This window comes from Grammomys surdaster, unplaced genomic scaffold (assembly GCF_004785775.1).
Source record: "Grammomys surdaster isolate TR1022 unplaced genomic scaffold, NIH_TR_1.0 278, whole genome shotgun sequence".
NCBI lineage: Eukaryota > Metazoa > Chordata > Mammalia > Rodentia > Muridae > Grammomys > Grammomys surdaster.
The window spans coordinates 4,912,615-4,927,490 of NW_021604719.1; the positions used below are offsets into that span (position 1 = coordinate 4,912,615).

Consider the following 14,876-nt stretch of genomic DNA (forward strand, 5'->3'; position numbering starts at 1 on the left):
CCTGAGGGAGGGTATCAGGTCTTTCTATCAAATCTTGCTCCAAGGATCCGAGTGAGTCGGAGTAGGAGACAATGGGCTTGTGTTCTGCTCAGCTCCTCTGTATCAGTGTTGGGATCACTTGTAAATCCTTCCCTGGGTCTTATCTTCCCCCATTATTATTATTTAAAATGAACCAGCTGTGGCCCATCCTTTCAGTTCTGTCAGAGGACACTTGGGGACAACTGGGCAGGACACACTTGTAAGAAGGAAGTTTTTGTCTGGCTTTGAAAGGACGATTTCAGAGTGGCTTTCTGTTTTCTAGGCGTGGGAGCCGGATGAGGGCTTTTGCTTTAAGTTGCTCCTGTCAGTGGGGCACATCACTTGGCACATTTCCAGCGCCTGCACCCCTGCCCTGGGACCAGCTGTTTTCCACATTGCTGTCTGGTTGCTTTTTAAAAGCATAGATACACGTGTTGCTCTATATTCTCCAAGCAGGGAAGGGTCCTGGTGCTCAGCAGCTAAAATCCTAGCATATAGGAGTCAGGCTTTCCAGTCCAGGTTCTCACAAGCGCTGCTCAAATCTAACCAAACTTTTCCTTTCCCAAACAGAACCCAAGCTACCTCCTCATAAGCTAGCCCCTTTCTGCGCTAGCTGGGCAGAGAACACTTCCTTTAAGAATCAGTTCAAAGGTGGTCATGTGACCTAGGTTCTGGGAAACCGTTCAGCACTCGATCCTTACCTTTAAATGGTGATTAAAGAATCTCTACTAGTTTCTCTCTGCAAATGAGGAGACAGAGACCTGTCAAATCTGTGCCTAATATGTTGTCAATTATGAGTGACAAGGAACTTCAAGGAACACAGCTAGTGAATATGGTCAATTACATGATATGCTCAGAAGAAAATGTGGTTATGATACTTATTCACAGATACAACTTTTATATACCAATACAAACAAGTATGAAAGAGCACAATCAGAAGTGATTTATGAAAAGATGACTGGGCCAGACCAAGGCATTACTCTGGATGTGACCTGAACCCCACCCTTCAGCTTTCTCACACTCAATGGCTTACAACGTGTTTTTACTACTAAAGGTCAGAAGGAAAATACGTTAGCCAAAGACTTGTTTAAATAATTGTTTTTAAAAAGCCTCCAGAGGGGAAAAATCCAACACAGGCATTTCATAATGTTATTCTGAAGGAGGGAAGGAAAAAAAGCTCTTCATCCCATATATAACTCAGCCCTCTTCCCAGTTACAGGAAAGCAATGCTGACAGGGAGCACTTCCAGAAGCCTCCACCTTATCAATATGTAAGAAGGCTGAAGTCACATCTGTGCAAGGATCTATTTTTAGTGGACCCTCCATACTAAAATCCTAGCCTTGATCTCTTAAACTATCAAGCCTACCATAAATGTTTGATGATGAACAAGCCCATAAAAGGAAAGCACATGAAATGAATAGAGAGAGTCAACGCGTGCTCTGCCTTTTAATTACAGAGGCTTCCACTGAAATCCTGCTCCAGGCTGGGTACAGGCAGAGAAAACACATCAATAAGCTGGGTGGAGGGAGCAGGGTGAGGAGGCTGCAAACAAATATGTCTAACTATATGGTTATTTATAATGAGGAAACCAGAGAGAGACAGAAGGAAGAGAATCCTATCCTAAGAGGGCAGGGGCAGGACAGCAGCTAAAGAATGAAAACTAAAGACATAAACAAAAGCATTCAGGACACAAAAGATAACGTAGAACAGTCTGGTTTTATTACTCTTAAGTAATAGAGCCCTTTCCTTGATTTTTCACTCTTCCCCCTCTCTTTTTCATTCTCTTTTTTCTTTCTTTCTTTTTTTTTTTTTACTACATACATTGAACTGTGAATCAGATGTTAGGGTGTGTGGAGACGGAAGGAAAACTGGTGACATCACAATATTTTTACAACTTTACAACCAATGTGAGTCTGTGTTTGTTGCATCAACAATTGTCAAGCCAGGGAGGAAAGCAAAGGCAAAGGCACGCTCAGGTTTATGGACAATCTCCCCACTCCCCCATCCCTAACGCAAGGTGAGGGCAGAAAGGGAGAGAGACAGGGAGATGCAGAAGACCTGCTCAATACATGTGGTACTGTAAGGTTAACACCAAAAGTAGTGGGGTGTGAGATGCAGGAATGTGGGTTTCCACACAGGTCTCCTTAACACAGTTGAGGCAATGGTGACTATTAACATGGGCATGAGGTTGGAGTAATACTCTTGGAAGTCAAATGGGAAAAGAGGGTATCAGGGTGGCTGACATGCACCTCCTTTTTAATTTTTGTATTTATGAAGAAAAGGAAAGGGAGAAGACAGTGTCTGTTTCTAGAAAAGTCTTCATGGTTTCAGGGTACAACAATTACAGATCATGAACAATGACTCCTCTAAAAAGCAAAACAAAACCTTGTGATGTCTTACATATACCAAACAACAGTCTAGATGGTCTGAGGCAAGTCTTGGAACAAAGGGTTATGCACCTGTCCTCAGCTGTACACTGGGGGCTCTGTGGAACTGCTCAGATGGTGGGTACAATATATGAGTTTTGAATAACCAATTCAAATTTGTCCTTGTCAATCTTTCTCATTTATGAAAGTTGTTTATTATTATTATTATTATTATTTTATTTTAAGGACAAAACCAAACCCAAATCAAACTGGAAAAAGAAAGAGACAAAGAGACCACCAAATAAACTGTTTATATGAAAACAATGCTCTTGGTTTACAGTGTGCAGACAATTCTTTTGTTCATGATAGAGTAAACAAAGGCTCCTGTGTGCTTTAGCAAATGAAAACCAAGGGAAGGGGCAAAAAAAAAAAAACAAAAAAAACCCACACACTACCCTTCCCAACCCTCTACAAACAACAGATAAAAGAATTAAAGAACAAAAAAACAGAAACAAACAAAAAAATTACTTTTGCCCCAGAAATGGATTTTACAGCATCCATTGTGGTTTGCTTGTATTTTGGGGTACCCATTAATCACAGCAGGGACCAGCCTGCCAGGTCTATTTCCTGGTTGATTCTCTGTGCATCGCCTGTGTGTGCTGAAGGCACAGCTTGGAGACTCCTCCCAGTAGCCTCCCCAGTCACCACAGCAAGCTCCAGTCAGTGGACACAGCAGAAAGGAGAGCTGGGACTTTAGTCCCTTCTCTGCTGGCTCAGAAAGATGTTACCATATTGAAATGATCTGGGAATATAAGGGAGGATTGGGCTCTGGGAAAGGGGATTTTTCCACCTACAACACTGGGGGTCCATGCTCTGCAGCACAGCCAAAGGGTGGTTGGAGTTGGCACAACGGAAGGCAGCATGAACTAAAGGGCAGCATGAACCCAGCCTTTGACATTACAACCGTCACTACCACGTTTGTTCCATTTGCTTGTCTCCAATCTTCCAGAGGGCTGAATTGAGGGCAGGGTTTAAATAAATATCTGCCTTTATTTCAAGTAGGAAAAGAAAGTTGATCATAACGACAGTTTACAAGTGTATACAACTCAGGGTGTAAGGCACAAATTTACATGTGGAAAACAGGCTATTCACAGATGTAACCTCATGAAACACCCGTGTGATCAAATCATTAATTTATGCAAGGTAGCAGCCAGCATATTAATTAGTTCCCACAGTTTGTGGATTTTTGTTTGCTGTCTCACATGCAAGGTGAAATGAGATGGAGTGGAGGTTTTCACAAGCTAGTGCCTTCCTGATGGTGGGATCCTCAGACAAAGCCATGTTTACAGCAATGGGGCACAGGTGCCATTCTAAACATTTCTGTCCTGGCTGGAAGGTACACTCTGGAAGGATTTTTAAACATTTTTTTTTTCATCTTGGCCAGAAACCTAACTGACAAATTAACTAGATTTAAATAAATATTCCTTCCCAGCACTTTCCTTTAGCTACTGACCCAATAGTCCAAACACAAAGCTCAGAATTCCAGCTCCAACTTATTTACTCAGTGAATTTATTGTAAAAATAAACTCAATTATTCCAGTTAATGGATTTCACGTTAAATAGTTTTAACTTTCCACGGGCTTCTGCAGAGCTGTTCATACGGTGGTATTTGGAAGAGTCTTTTCCTTGAGGAAAAAGAAAGGGGTGAACAATAAATAAGAGTTACTTGCGTTAACGGTCACGTTATTCATTAAAAGCGAAGAGGAGCAGAAATCTATGACATCGTTGCCCAACATGGCATTTACCTGCTATAACAAAGCTGTAACACTGGTGGGCATTTCACAGTATCTGCGCATAGTAAACTTCTGCCATTGTTAAAGTCTGAGTTAGAATTATCAATGAATCCTTTATTATTATTTTTTTTAATTTTCATGATTTTTTTTAAAAAATGTATTTGTGTTTTAAAGTTTCGAACGCTTAGCCAAGTTTGGTAGCATCCTGTGTAGTCACGGACAAAATTTTGTGGTTGTTGTTTACCATTGTATGGGTGGTGGTGGTGGTGGTGGTGGTGGTGTGTGTGTGTGTGTGTGTGTGTGTGGTGCACGCATGTGAGTGTGGCCTGTGCCTGTGTTCATGTGGGGATGGGGTGGGGATGTGCTTTTGGCTCATGTTTGTGATGATACTGAAGTCTTTTGTGAGTCCGACCTGCTGTAGGACATGGAGGCGTGTGAAGGAAGAGAATGGAGGTGACTTGCTAAACCTTCACCAAACCACATGGCCCAATTTTTGAGAGTATCCCTGTGTCCCAGGAGGAGGACCCAGCGTCCTCAGCTCCTCCAGGGCCATCTTGGTCGGGTGGATACTCGAGGCAGTGGAGACCTTGCTCAGCTGGGTGGTTGCCTCGCCTCGTCTGATGCTTCAACTCCTGGCCCCCAACCCCTGGGATTATGTACACGCATCATTGGGCTTCATGGATGTGGAAAGGGGAGCAAAGGAAGGTTTGGGGGGTACATCTGGCTTTAGCGAGGGGGTACGCTTCAGCCCCGACCTCGTCAGTGAGTTGTAGGCATTGAGGCTGGGTTGCCTCGAAACAGTCACGGCCTGGCCAGAGGGCTGGGAGCTGTGCACCTGGATAGAGTCCACCCGCTGCGGGGCAGGAGGTGGGTTGTCTCCCCGGCCAAAGCTCTGGTTCCTGGAGAGGTGGGAGGAATTGGAGGAGTTAGTATTGTTTCTTTTGAGAGTGGTAGCCTGGTGGCTTCTCGTGAGCGAGTTCGTGGGGTAGCTCCTCTTATATTCAAGCCCGTAGGAAGAGGAGTGTTGCATTTCCAGCCGCTTGCTCAGGCCGGTCTGTGACAGTGAGGCTCCCGGGGGACCCAGGGAGGCCTCACGCTGTGGAACTTTGGGGGGCAGGGTGTCCAGGTTCTCCACAAGGTTCACCCCATGGTTGGGACTCTTGCTGCTCAGATGCTCTTTGATGGTCTTATACTCGAGGGTGGCAGCCTGGTCCTCCAGTGCCATCTGAGCCACCACCTCGCTCATTTTGGGCTGATCTACGTACTCATGCTGATAGCCCTGCTGCGTGATGGGCAGAACCACCACGCTGGGGATGTGGCTTGGGGAGGCCCGGAGGGGTAGGTCCGTGGGAATCACAGGAGAGCCCATGGGAGGCATGTCCTTGGTGCAGGCATTGATGAGGTTCTGGTTTCTCTCCCACTCGCGACTGCCACGGTTGGGTTTCCGCTTCTGCTGCAGCGTTGGGGTGGACTCCGGGGTGGGCAAGGCGGTGAGGTCTAGGTGGTGTTGGTCAGCCTTGATGAGCATCTTGGCTGTGTTGCTAGGCGTGGCCAGCTTACCGTTGTGCATGAGTGGTGTGAGAATGGCCTCGGGCTTTGGGTCCTTGGACTGGGTGTCCCCAAAGAGGCCACTGAGTTTGGTGACACTGCTCATAGATCCCCGACGCGAGTGGGTGAGCTCTTTCTCCTTACGCTGCACGACTGCCACATCTTTGCGCCGGTGATCGCACACACAATACACGATGATACCCGAGAAGACGGCCCCCATGACAAAAGCCAGAATGACTGCAATGGCCAAGAGGGTGACAGGAACGAGCTGGTCGTTGCTTTTGAGGTAACTTTCCCGAATCACTCCTGTAATAGACATCGCACATGGCGTTAAGAAACGAGAAGCACACTGGGAGGCTTACCGGTGTTTGGCAATCACACTGTTAATTAATAACAGTAATAAGTGACGATAGCACCTCTGCATAGCTCATCTTCAGGGCGCAGCTTGCCAAACATTAACTAATTAATCCTCCCTGCCCCCACACCACCCCAGCCAGCCCTGGGATGTGTACGTAAATCGATTTATTTGTTGCCTTCTTTTGTGGCTTTCCTTCTCTCTGGTACAGATTTTTCAACCTCTTTCTAAGGACAATGGCTGGCAGGGTCAAAATGTATTTATCTGTCTTTTCCTTTTGCTCTTTTCCACCTTCTATAGAATTAGAATAAATGAGCTATTTGGGTCTAGAGGAAGTAGCAACAATTTTATGCATGTTAAACGAACAAATCACACAACAATCCAGGTTTCCCATTCAGTCTTTTCTTGATGACTACCTTCTGACAGGGGGCCCTGTCTGGAGAAAGGCATGTTTGCTTTTGAATCTACAAAAGGATAGAGGGGTTTATGTCACCACAGTGAAAAATAGCTGAAGCTCACAGGTTACAATATTTACATTTATTTTGCATAAAAAAGGAAAACCCACACTCAATTTCAGGTAAATATGCAGCAGAACTGAAAGAATATTTAAATCAGGGCCCGTTATGGGCTTGTAACATGTCAGGTCCCATTATTACTCTTAGGGCTTGCTGTCACCATGAGAGTCTTCAGCAGAGCTGATCTCTTCGATTTAATAAAAATTATGTGGCTACCCCTGTCTATTATCTTCCACTACATTAACCAAGAAGCTTCGTATCTGAAAAAAAAAAAGGTTGCTTTTCTACCCTGCTTAATCAGTCAGCAAGCTGAGCTCCTCTAATCAAATGCAAACACTGGAGCTTTTATTTTTTAATACCAAGCGTGAACAGACATCACAACCCTCAGATCCTAAGTGCTTGATGCCGGTAGCTAAAAAACATAAAGTCTCAAATACTTCCCATCCCTGCCTCTGGAGAGTGAGGGAACATGAATACATTAGAGGCACTGCATGAGGGAGGGTAAACACTGTTCCTATTATGGGAAGATGGCAAGACAGAAAATGTACCTTGTCTGGTCTCTGGAGACACATTTTTCACCTGCTAAATCAACTCTTTCTGGAATATGTTAAATGTGCTTTACTGGCAACTGTGAGGGGCACTGGATTAGAAAGAGACGAAATAAGGAAAACAGTCTCTATCTATTCCTAAACTTCTGCCATTCGACCCTTAAACTTCTGCTGATCATTGCTGTTACATTTTAAAATGTCACAGCCTAGATCTAGAAGAAACAGCTCTGTCATGGGGGTGTTTCTGACTAAAATATTTTGATTACTAAAGTGAACGTTTCCAAACCCATAGTACCTAGCTGGAAGATCACAGTCTTGTCTCTCAAGGACCCTTTTATATTACGACATCATCACATGCGCTTGCTGGGGAGGTGGGGGGTGATTTTCCTGTGACAAAGAATTGTGACTTCCAGTGGGAGTAGACAGAAGTAGCAAACACCTTTTCAATGCAAGATTTTATGATTAAACAAATACCCTTGGTGATGGTGGGGAGGGGCAGACGAGAAACCCCAGGAAACACAGTGGAGATGGTAAGCTATTGAGTAATTTCTCAATGTGACACTTTTCAAACATTTCCAGACTTATATTCATGAGCTTTTTAAGAGCTAAAAACCAAAGAGAAGAAACAAAACAAAACCAAAAAATCCCAGCAGGGAAATGTGGTTCTAAGTCCCACATTATACATGTGGTGCTCCCCAGACAGTGGGGTGCCTTGCATTCAAATATGTTTTAATACCTATGCCTGAAAGAAAATGTGCTAATGAAGATTTCTTCCCAAAATTTACATTTCCTTTTTGTTGTGTTAAAATAGCAACTGATTTTCCTTCGGTTCTGATTGTGTATGGAATTCTACTTACACACGTTCTCAACCTTCCTCCACATAATTGCATAAACAAATGTGCACACCTGTGAATAAAACGGCTTCATTTTTCTTGTTGATGTTGTGAGTTCTGAGGCTTTAACCATGGCAAGACTCATCCATAGAGGGCAGTGGGTGGAAGTTCTCACCTCAACGGGCATCTCACAGTATCGCTTTAGACACTCATATTTAGTGGGGACTGACTTACAAGAAAAGTTGACTTATTAGAGAAAGCTGCCTACATACCTTTGGCATTCTAGAGCGTAAATGGTTCTCCCCGTTTAGAAGGTACAAGGGAAGGATCGTCTAAAGCAGAGCACTGGGACTAGATATCATAAGGACACCCTATTTAACCTCCGCAGCTTGGCCTAGCTAACATAGTAACCAGGCGCACTGCGTTCTCTTTCATACACCAAGCTTGATGATGAGTAAGAGGAACGTCAGACAGTTATTCCCTTCCTCTTGTCCTTTGGGTACGCATGGAGGGAAACTAGTAAGTTAGAAGGCTGGACCCAGAAAGTAATGCTCTTTGTTCTGTAGTTTTGCACATCCAAAAACCATCTTCTAACCAGAGTATCCTAACTAGCTGTGTGTCATATGCTCACACACATTGACCTACCTGAGAGAAAACAATCAGTCTGCAACTCCCATCTCCTATACAGAGCACCATCAAGTCAGGCCCTCTTCCTGCAGGCTGCCCCTTTTAAAGAAGCTGGTCCTAAATCTTGAGTTTGTTCATGTGACTGAGTTCATCCCCTATCAGCCCCTTGCCAGTTGACCATGTCTTGTCATGTGTCCAATCCCCCCCACCCCCGTGTACAGTGAGCAGAGTGTGACTCTAGTACAACATGGCAGGGACAATCCATTTACTTCATTGGGAGCTCTGTGCAATGACCATATTTATCCACTGTTCCTTATCCATCATTCTAGCTCCTAAATACTCTTCTTTCATGTGCAAAGGTCTTTAGCTATCTGAGGACTCACAGAAACCACTTGCAAAAGACTTTTTTTTTTTTTTAAATACAAGCAAAGACTTTTTTAGCTGATGACATTTGAATTCAGATTTCTGGTTGTTAACAAGTCAAGTAGGATCTGACTTTCTAGGAAAATGGTGCACTTACTTTTTTCAGTCTCATTTTGCTAGGTAAGTAGTACTTTACAAATAATGACCACAAAAAACCTTTCTGTATCTCTTCATATTCTAGGTGAGAAAAGCAAGGGGGCTTTACTTATCAGGTTAGACAAATTCAGAAACCCTAAGCTCCATGTTAAAAACAGCAGATAGTAAATGCAGAGTGAAGCTTGGAAAGGAATATTCATTTTGGAAATGTCTTCCAAGCTTAAAGGTGTCTGGGCATATTATGAAAATCAGCAAGAGTATTCACAGCAATGATGAAATTAATTTTGTCATCTAGCCATGGTGAAGGTTTGAACACAAAGCTCTGCCTAAGAGGCCCAGTGAGGCTGATTCAAGCAGCATTACATAAGACCTCAGAGGGTCTGGAGTCTTGGGTCATCACCTACAGACTAGTGACAATCTGGACCTCAGATTTTTCATCTATAAACCTGGGCTCAACACAGTCTTGCTGCCTTCAGGAGGGTAGGATGATTAAATGAAGACCCAGAAAGAGCTGGAATGCCAGTTTGGGAGACAGAATTAAAGGTCAGAAGACTCTACAAAAGGTAAATGGAAGGTTAGTGGCTCTCAGGATGGTAAGTCACAGCATCTCTGGTTGAGTGTACCAGTTATCCATCCTCCCAGGGAGGCAGACAGACACATCCTTACTGCTTCCTATGGTGTCAAATGTGGCCCCAGAGAGAAGAGGACACTCAAGGTAACACATGAGAATGTTTTCATTTCAGGATAGCTTGTAGGTCCTGAACCTTGAAATAATTTTTTAAAAAAACTTGGAATATACTGAGCAAACCCCAGAAAAAAAACAGTCAGATGCCTAGTGGACTAATAATTTCATATTCAGCTCCTTGAAGCAGTTGCCACACCACTTGAACTTGTCACCCTGGCCTTCCTCAGGACTCAGAGTTATGTGCTTAATAAGTGGACTATTGAACATGTGAGTTTTCAGTACATTGTAGGGACATTTTAAAACACATTTCTAAACCCTGTGGGTCATCTTTGGATTGACTATATAACCTTGGTTTGGAAGTCTCAGAAAGGCATGATCTTCAATTATGATCTTGATAGATTTTTGATATTAACACCTATCAGACAAATAAAAATCTATAAAGGTACCCAGGTATTTGCTCAAAACAATAAGAGGAGAAACTGTCTTATAAATGAAAAGAAATTGGCTTTGGGATGATTGCAAAAAAGCCCATGAGGGTGAAAGGGTTATTTATGATAATTGATGTTCCAGTGAGATTGCTTAATTTGAAACAAATACATCTCTGCAAAGAGCAAAGGGCCATAGGCCGGAGCCAGAATGAACATCCATTGCTTCAGATGCTGTGTGGAAGCCTGGGGATGTGACAGTCTCACCTGGCCAAGTACCCACACAGGATGCAGAAGGAAAAGAATAGCGTTTTCCACCTTTAGCTGTTGACATGCTTTCTATCAATTCCCAGGACTTCTGTTCTCACTGGTTGAAATTGGGGCATTAGGAACAAAAACAGTATCAGAAAAATGCATTGGATTGATTCATTAACCACCAGCTATTTCTCACCAGTCATAAGGTGCTAAATGGATCCTCATTTCCACTTTCTTATTGCAGAAGGCGAGGAACACAATGGCACAGAGATTTCTCTGAAATCATGCCTTAAATTGGCAGAACTAAGAAGGGGAGATTCTCTGTCCTTTTTTTCCTTTTTGAAGTGAGAGTTTTCAGGTTGCCTGGAGGCCTCGATGAGGGAATTTGAAGCTCTTTAGAGGCCAGAGCAATGAAAAGATTATGAATGATACTGCCCCCGGGCTCTGCAACACACGATTCAAAATAAGAGCAATTATAGATTGTAAAATCAAAAGGAGCCCTGATATAGTTCTGAGTTTTCCCATGATGACTTTGCAAATGAATTCTAAAGTGTCAGAAACCCAATCCTCTGTTTAGACATGGCTTTGGTAAGTAGATAGATGCTTCCTCTGTGCTTGCCTCGCCTGTGCACAGGAGCCAGATCTAGCCTGTAGAACAGCACACTTGAAGCAGGACGCTACCTCCTAACTCTGGGTTAGACTGAGATTCTCTTGGTGTCTATCTTTGTATTCTCCTGATATTTGCATCTTTGAGGCTGCCCTTGACAGATAGACATTTCCTGAGCACACTAAAGCACAGAGCTGGGAGGCTGCGGGGAGGGAGTGGTGGTGGTAAGGGAGTCACAAGCCAGGATGGGGAAGGAAGGCAGACCTTGCACTTAACTCCACTCAAAGTATAGAACTAGAATAGGATGCACCATTCCTATTCCAAGGCCAGACAACAGCTTTAACAAGGAGGTGACATTGAGCTGAGCTACCGACGTGTAGGTCTGTAGAGATGGAGTTCAGTGACAGCTGCATCCACGGCAAAGGTGGGGAATCTAACTCCTTTCTGGTCCCTTACACTTTAGTGTGATCCACCCTGTTGCACTGTCCCTTGGTACTGCAATTTCTCACATCTTTGCCTCCTCTGTCTGGGACCATCTCCCACCTTCTTTCTTACAAATGTGGCTCAATTATTGGTGTCTAAGCTGTAAAGAGAACTCCTCACTCTAGGCCAGGTCTACTTTCTATGTGTACCCTGGGGCCCTGATCCTCTCTCCTGTAATAATTCCTGGCAAGATGAGTACTTTATGCTTGCCTTCCTTGGTGAGGCTAGTCTAAGAGAAATAAAGTCACCACTTAGTCCCAGGAAGAAAAATGTTCAGCAGATATCTCTTAAACCAACTGTAAATAAACGCATGGGTGAATGAATACAGCTGGAGGAAAACTAAGAAAAATCAAAGCCATAAGCTTTTTGGGAGAAAGATTTGCACAGCCTTGAATGACCAAAAGAGATGTGTAGAAGACCTGGCAGATTTAAAAGCAAAGTTCTTTTCCTCTTGTCAGGGAAGATGATGCTAAGATTGCTTTGTTCTATATTAAATTCATTACTGCAAAACTACTAGCTTACAAAGAAACCAGAGCCAAGTACCCTTGCATCAAAAGCACAGCTATTATCCCCATCACTCTTTTTAAAATTAGAACTCTCAATCTCCAAGTGTACCTATTACCTGCCATTTACGCAGAGGCCTGGGAGATGCTAAATGACCTATCAAAGCCGACAAACTTAGATAAAATCACTTCTGCTTAGTAAACTAAAAACCTGAGCCCCACCCCCCAACCCCTCCAGTGACCTCTCTCCTGGTCTAAGACACAGGCAGCCAGGAAACTCGAAATGGTTAAGTGTGTACTTTAGCCTCTCGTCCTCGATCAGTGGGCTGCCTGTTTCCGAGCTGCGGTGGTATGATGGATGTGTCTGTCTCCATAGTGAACTGATTAATAGGCATCTGTGTAGAGCGGACCCGGTGACCACAAAGACAACAAAGCTTCTCTGTGTCCTTTAGAGAAATATGCAAAGGCAGAAAGGAGGATGGACATTTCCTCCATCGTTGAGCCAGAGGGGGTTTGTGTTGGGTCTGAGAACTAAGAACGATGGCAAAACCCCAAGAAAAGCCCCAGAGTCAGATCCCCTAAAAATAGACTCTCGATTCTGCCGTATAGTAAGACAAGCCTGCAATTTTCCTTGAAATCCTCATAACAACTTGAGTGAATAGAATCTAACAACCCAATTTTTCTTGTTTGAAAATCTTATTGCAACAAACCGCCAGGCTCAGAGTCCTCTAAGGCAATCAGAATGAATGAAGCAACCGAGAGCCAGCAAGCACCCGGGCTAACCACACAGAGCTCACTGTAATCCCTATGAAGAGAAGAAAGCAAGCAGCGGGAAAGCCTGGACTGCAGGCAATCTCTCTTTGGGGCCACATCCCTGCCCATAGGGATGGCCACACTGAAAATCAAGTGGTAGCTTTCTGTGGTTACTTTGGCAGGAAACAGCGTTCTCCTTGTCTTAGGGACTAACGTTATCCAGATGGTTTGGAATAGACTGAATACACCAGCAGCCCTGGAAATGGGCTCGAGTTTATAACTCAAACTTTCCTCATTTTATTATTTTTTTCCTGGCATTTTATAGATTAAGCATTGGGAGGAGTCACAGTCTTCGAGCCGTCTAAAGGTAGTGACTCACGATGTCTGAGGCAGCTTCCTACTATGGCTAGTTAATAACCCCAGTTTAGGACTCACACATTGAAATGAAGCTTACTGTGGTTGACTGTGGATGACTGTGGATGACTGTGGATAAACCCACTGCCAGATCTGTCACCTCTGAAATGGATACAGTTTTAGTTGAGATGCCTTTATGTGAGGAGAAAGGAGGGCAAGTGTGAAACTCATGCCATTTTATTGTAGAACACTGCCTTCATTTCCCCCTGAGCTCTGCTCCGTCATCCTTTTCGGCTCCACTGGTTTAGATCTGACCTTGCCAGTGGGAGTGTATATTCAGAAGGTATATTAGTGTCTCTGTTGGACTGAGAGTCACAGCATTGTGATTTTTAAAGCCATGCCTTGGAATGTTGGTCTGTGGGCCCATGCTTTAGAACTGTTATTGTCCCCATAAGTTTAGTAATTGTTTTTGTGCTTTTGCACAAAATTTATTTTATTATTTTTAATTATGTGTGAGTGTTGGGGGGGTGTATGTACACACTCATCCTGGTGTCAGTAGAGGGTAATAGTATCAACTTCCCCTTTACTGACCCTTGGTCCCCTGAAGAGCTGAATATACTCTTAACCACGGAGCCATCTTCAGCTACATTTGTTAAACTTCCAAGGCTTATTTTCCTGTCCTAATGTTTTCTTTCTAGAGAAGACTAAGATCTTAACATCGATAAAATCCCTGAAATCAGATCAACTTCCTCATCCTGTCTTCTTCCTTTGTTTTGTAATGAGGCATCAAACTGAAAAATGGGGAGCTGGGCATCCTTATAAAATTGTGAAATTCGGACAATTCTTTGTTTGGATTATGTAGTGCTTTGATTTTTCTCTACAAAGCAAGCAAAGATAAACTATATAAGAGGGAAGAGATCTGCCTTAAAAGATGACACTGGGAGGTGGCAGTAATGAACATAAACTTTGCGGTTACAAAGACCTAGATTTCAGACATGATTCTATAAATAACCCACGCTGTGATCTATGGGCATGTTTCTCAATCAGCCTGAGAAACAGGGGGTATAAAATGAGGGTTATTAGAAGGATGAAATGGGCTAAAATGGCGAGCAGCTGACCTGTTCTGGACACATGCAACAGCAGTATTTATAAAATTCAGAAGAGTTATCTTCCATGAACAAGTTTCAAGATGCTATGTTAGTTAAGATCGGAGAAAAAGATCAAAACATACAGCCCCAAAGTCTTGGAAAATGAGCTTCAAAAACATGTCCCGTGAGCAACTTCAATGGTCGTGATTCAGTGCCACCCAACATCAGCATCGACTTGGACATGTTAAAGACACAACTCTTCAGGTCCAGCCTAAACCACCCCCCTCCCCAACCCCCGCTCCGCATAAGAACTTAGCTGGGATCAGACACTGGGATCTCGTGTTCACTAACATTTTTGAACCTTACCTTAAATGTCATTGGCAATTTTTTTTAAAGAAAACAAAACTATATGATTTAGTTCAGACACAACTGAGGTGATAGTCAGGTTTTCAAAATGTTTTGTGAAAAATATAAGACGTAATTGAACCAAGTGTGCCTTGGTGTTCAAAGTGCCCACCTTCAGGTTATATGTGTGACTTCTTTACTATAATGAACACTATCCTCCTGGCAAAAAATACTAAAGTGATGTTATTTTTATTAC

General features: G+C 43.4%; 1 protein-coding gene across 2 annotated transcripts in view; it reads right to left on the reverse strand.

Moving 5' to 3' along the window:
- Window positions 1-1,715: 1,715 nt before the first annotated feature.
- Sema6a (semaphorin 6A) overlaps window positions 1,716-14,876 on the reverse strand; it is a 120,894-nt gene continuing 107,733 nt past the window's right edge. Inside the window, exon 18 of one of the 2 annotated variants that reach the window (XM_028777204.1) lies at window positions 1,716-6,031. In XM_028777204.1, the coding sequence (XP_028633037.1) occupies window positions 4,830-6,031 (1,202 nt within the window). In that variant the 3' untranslated portion in view covers window positions 1,716-4,829. The remainder of the gene's footprint in view (window positions 6,032-14,876) is intronic. The other variant, XM_028777202.1, reaches the window with a different exon arrangement.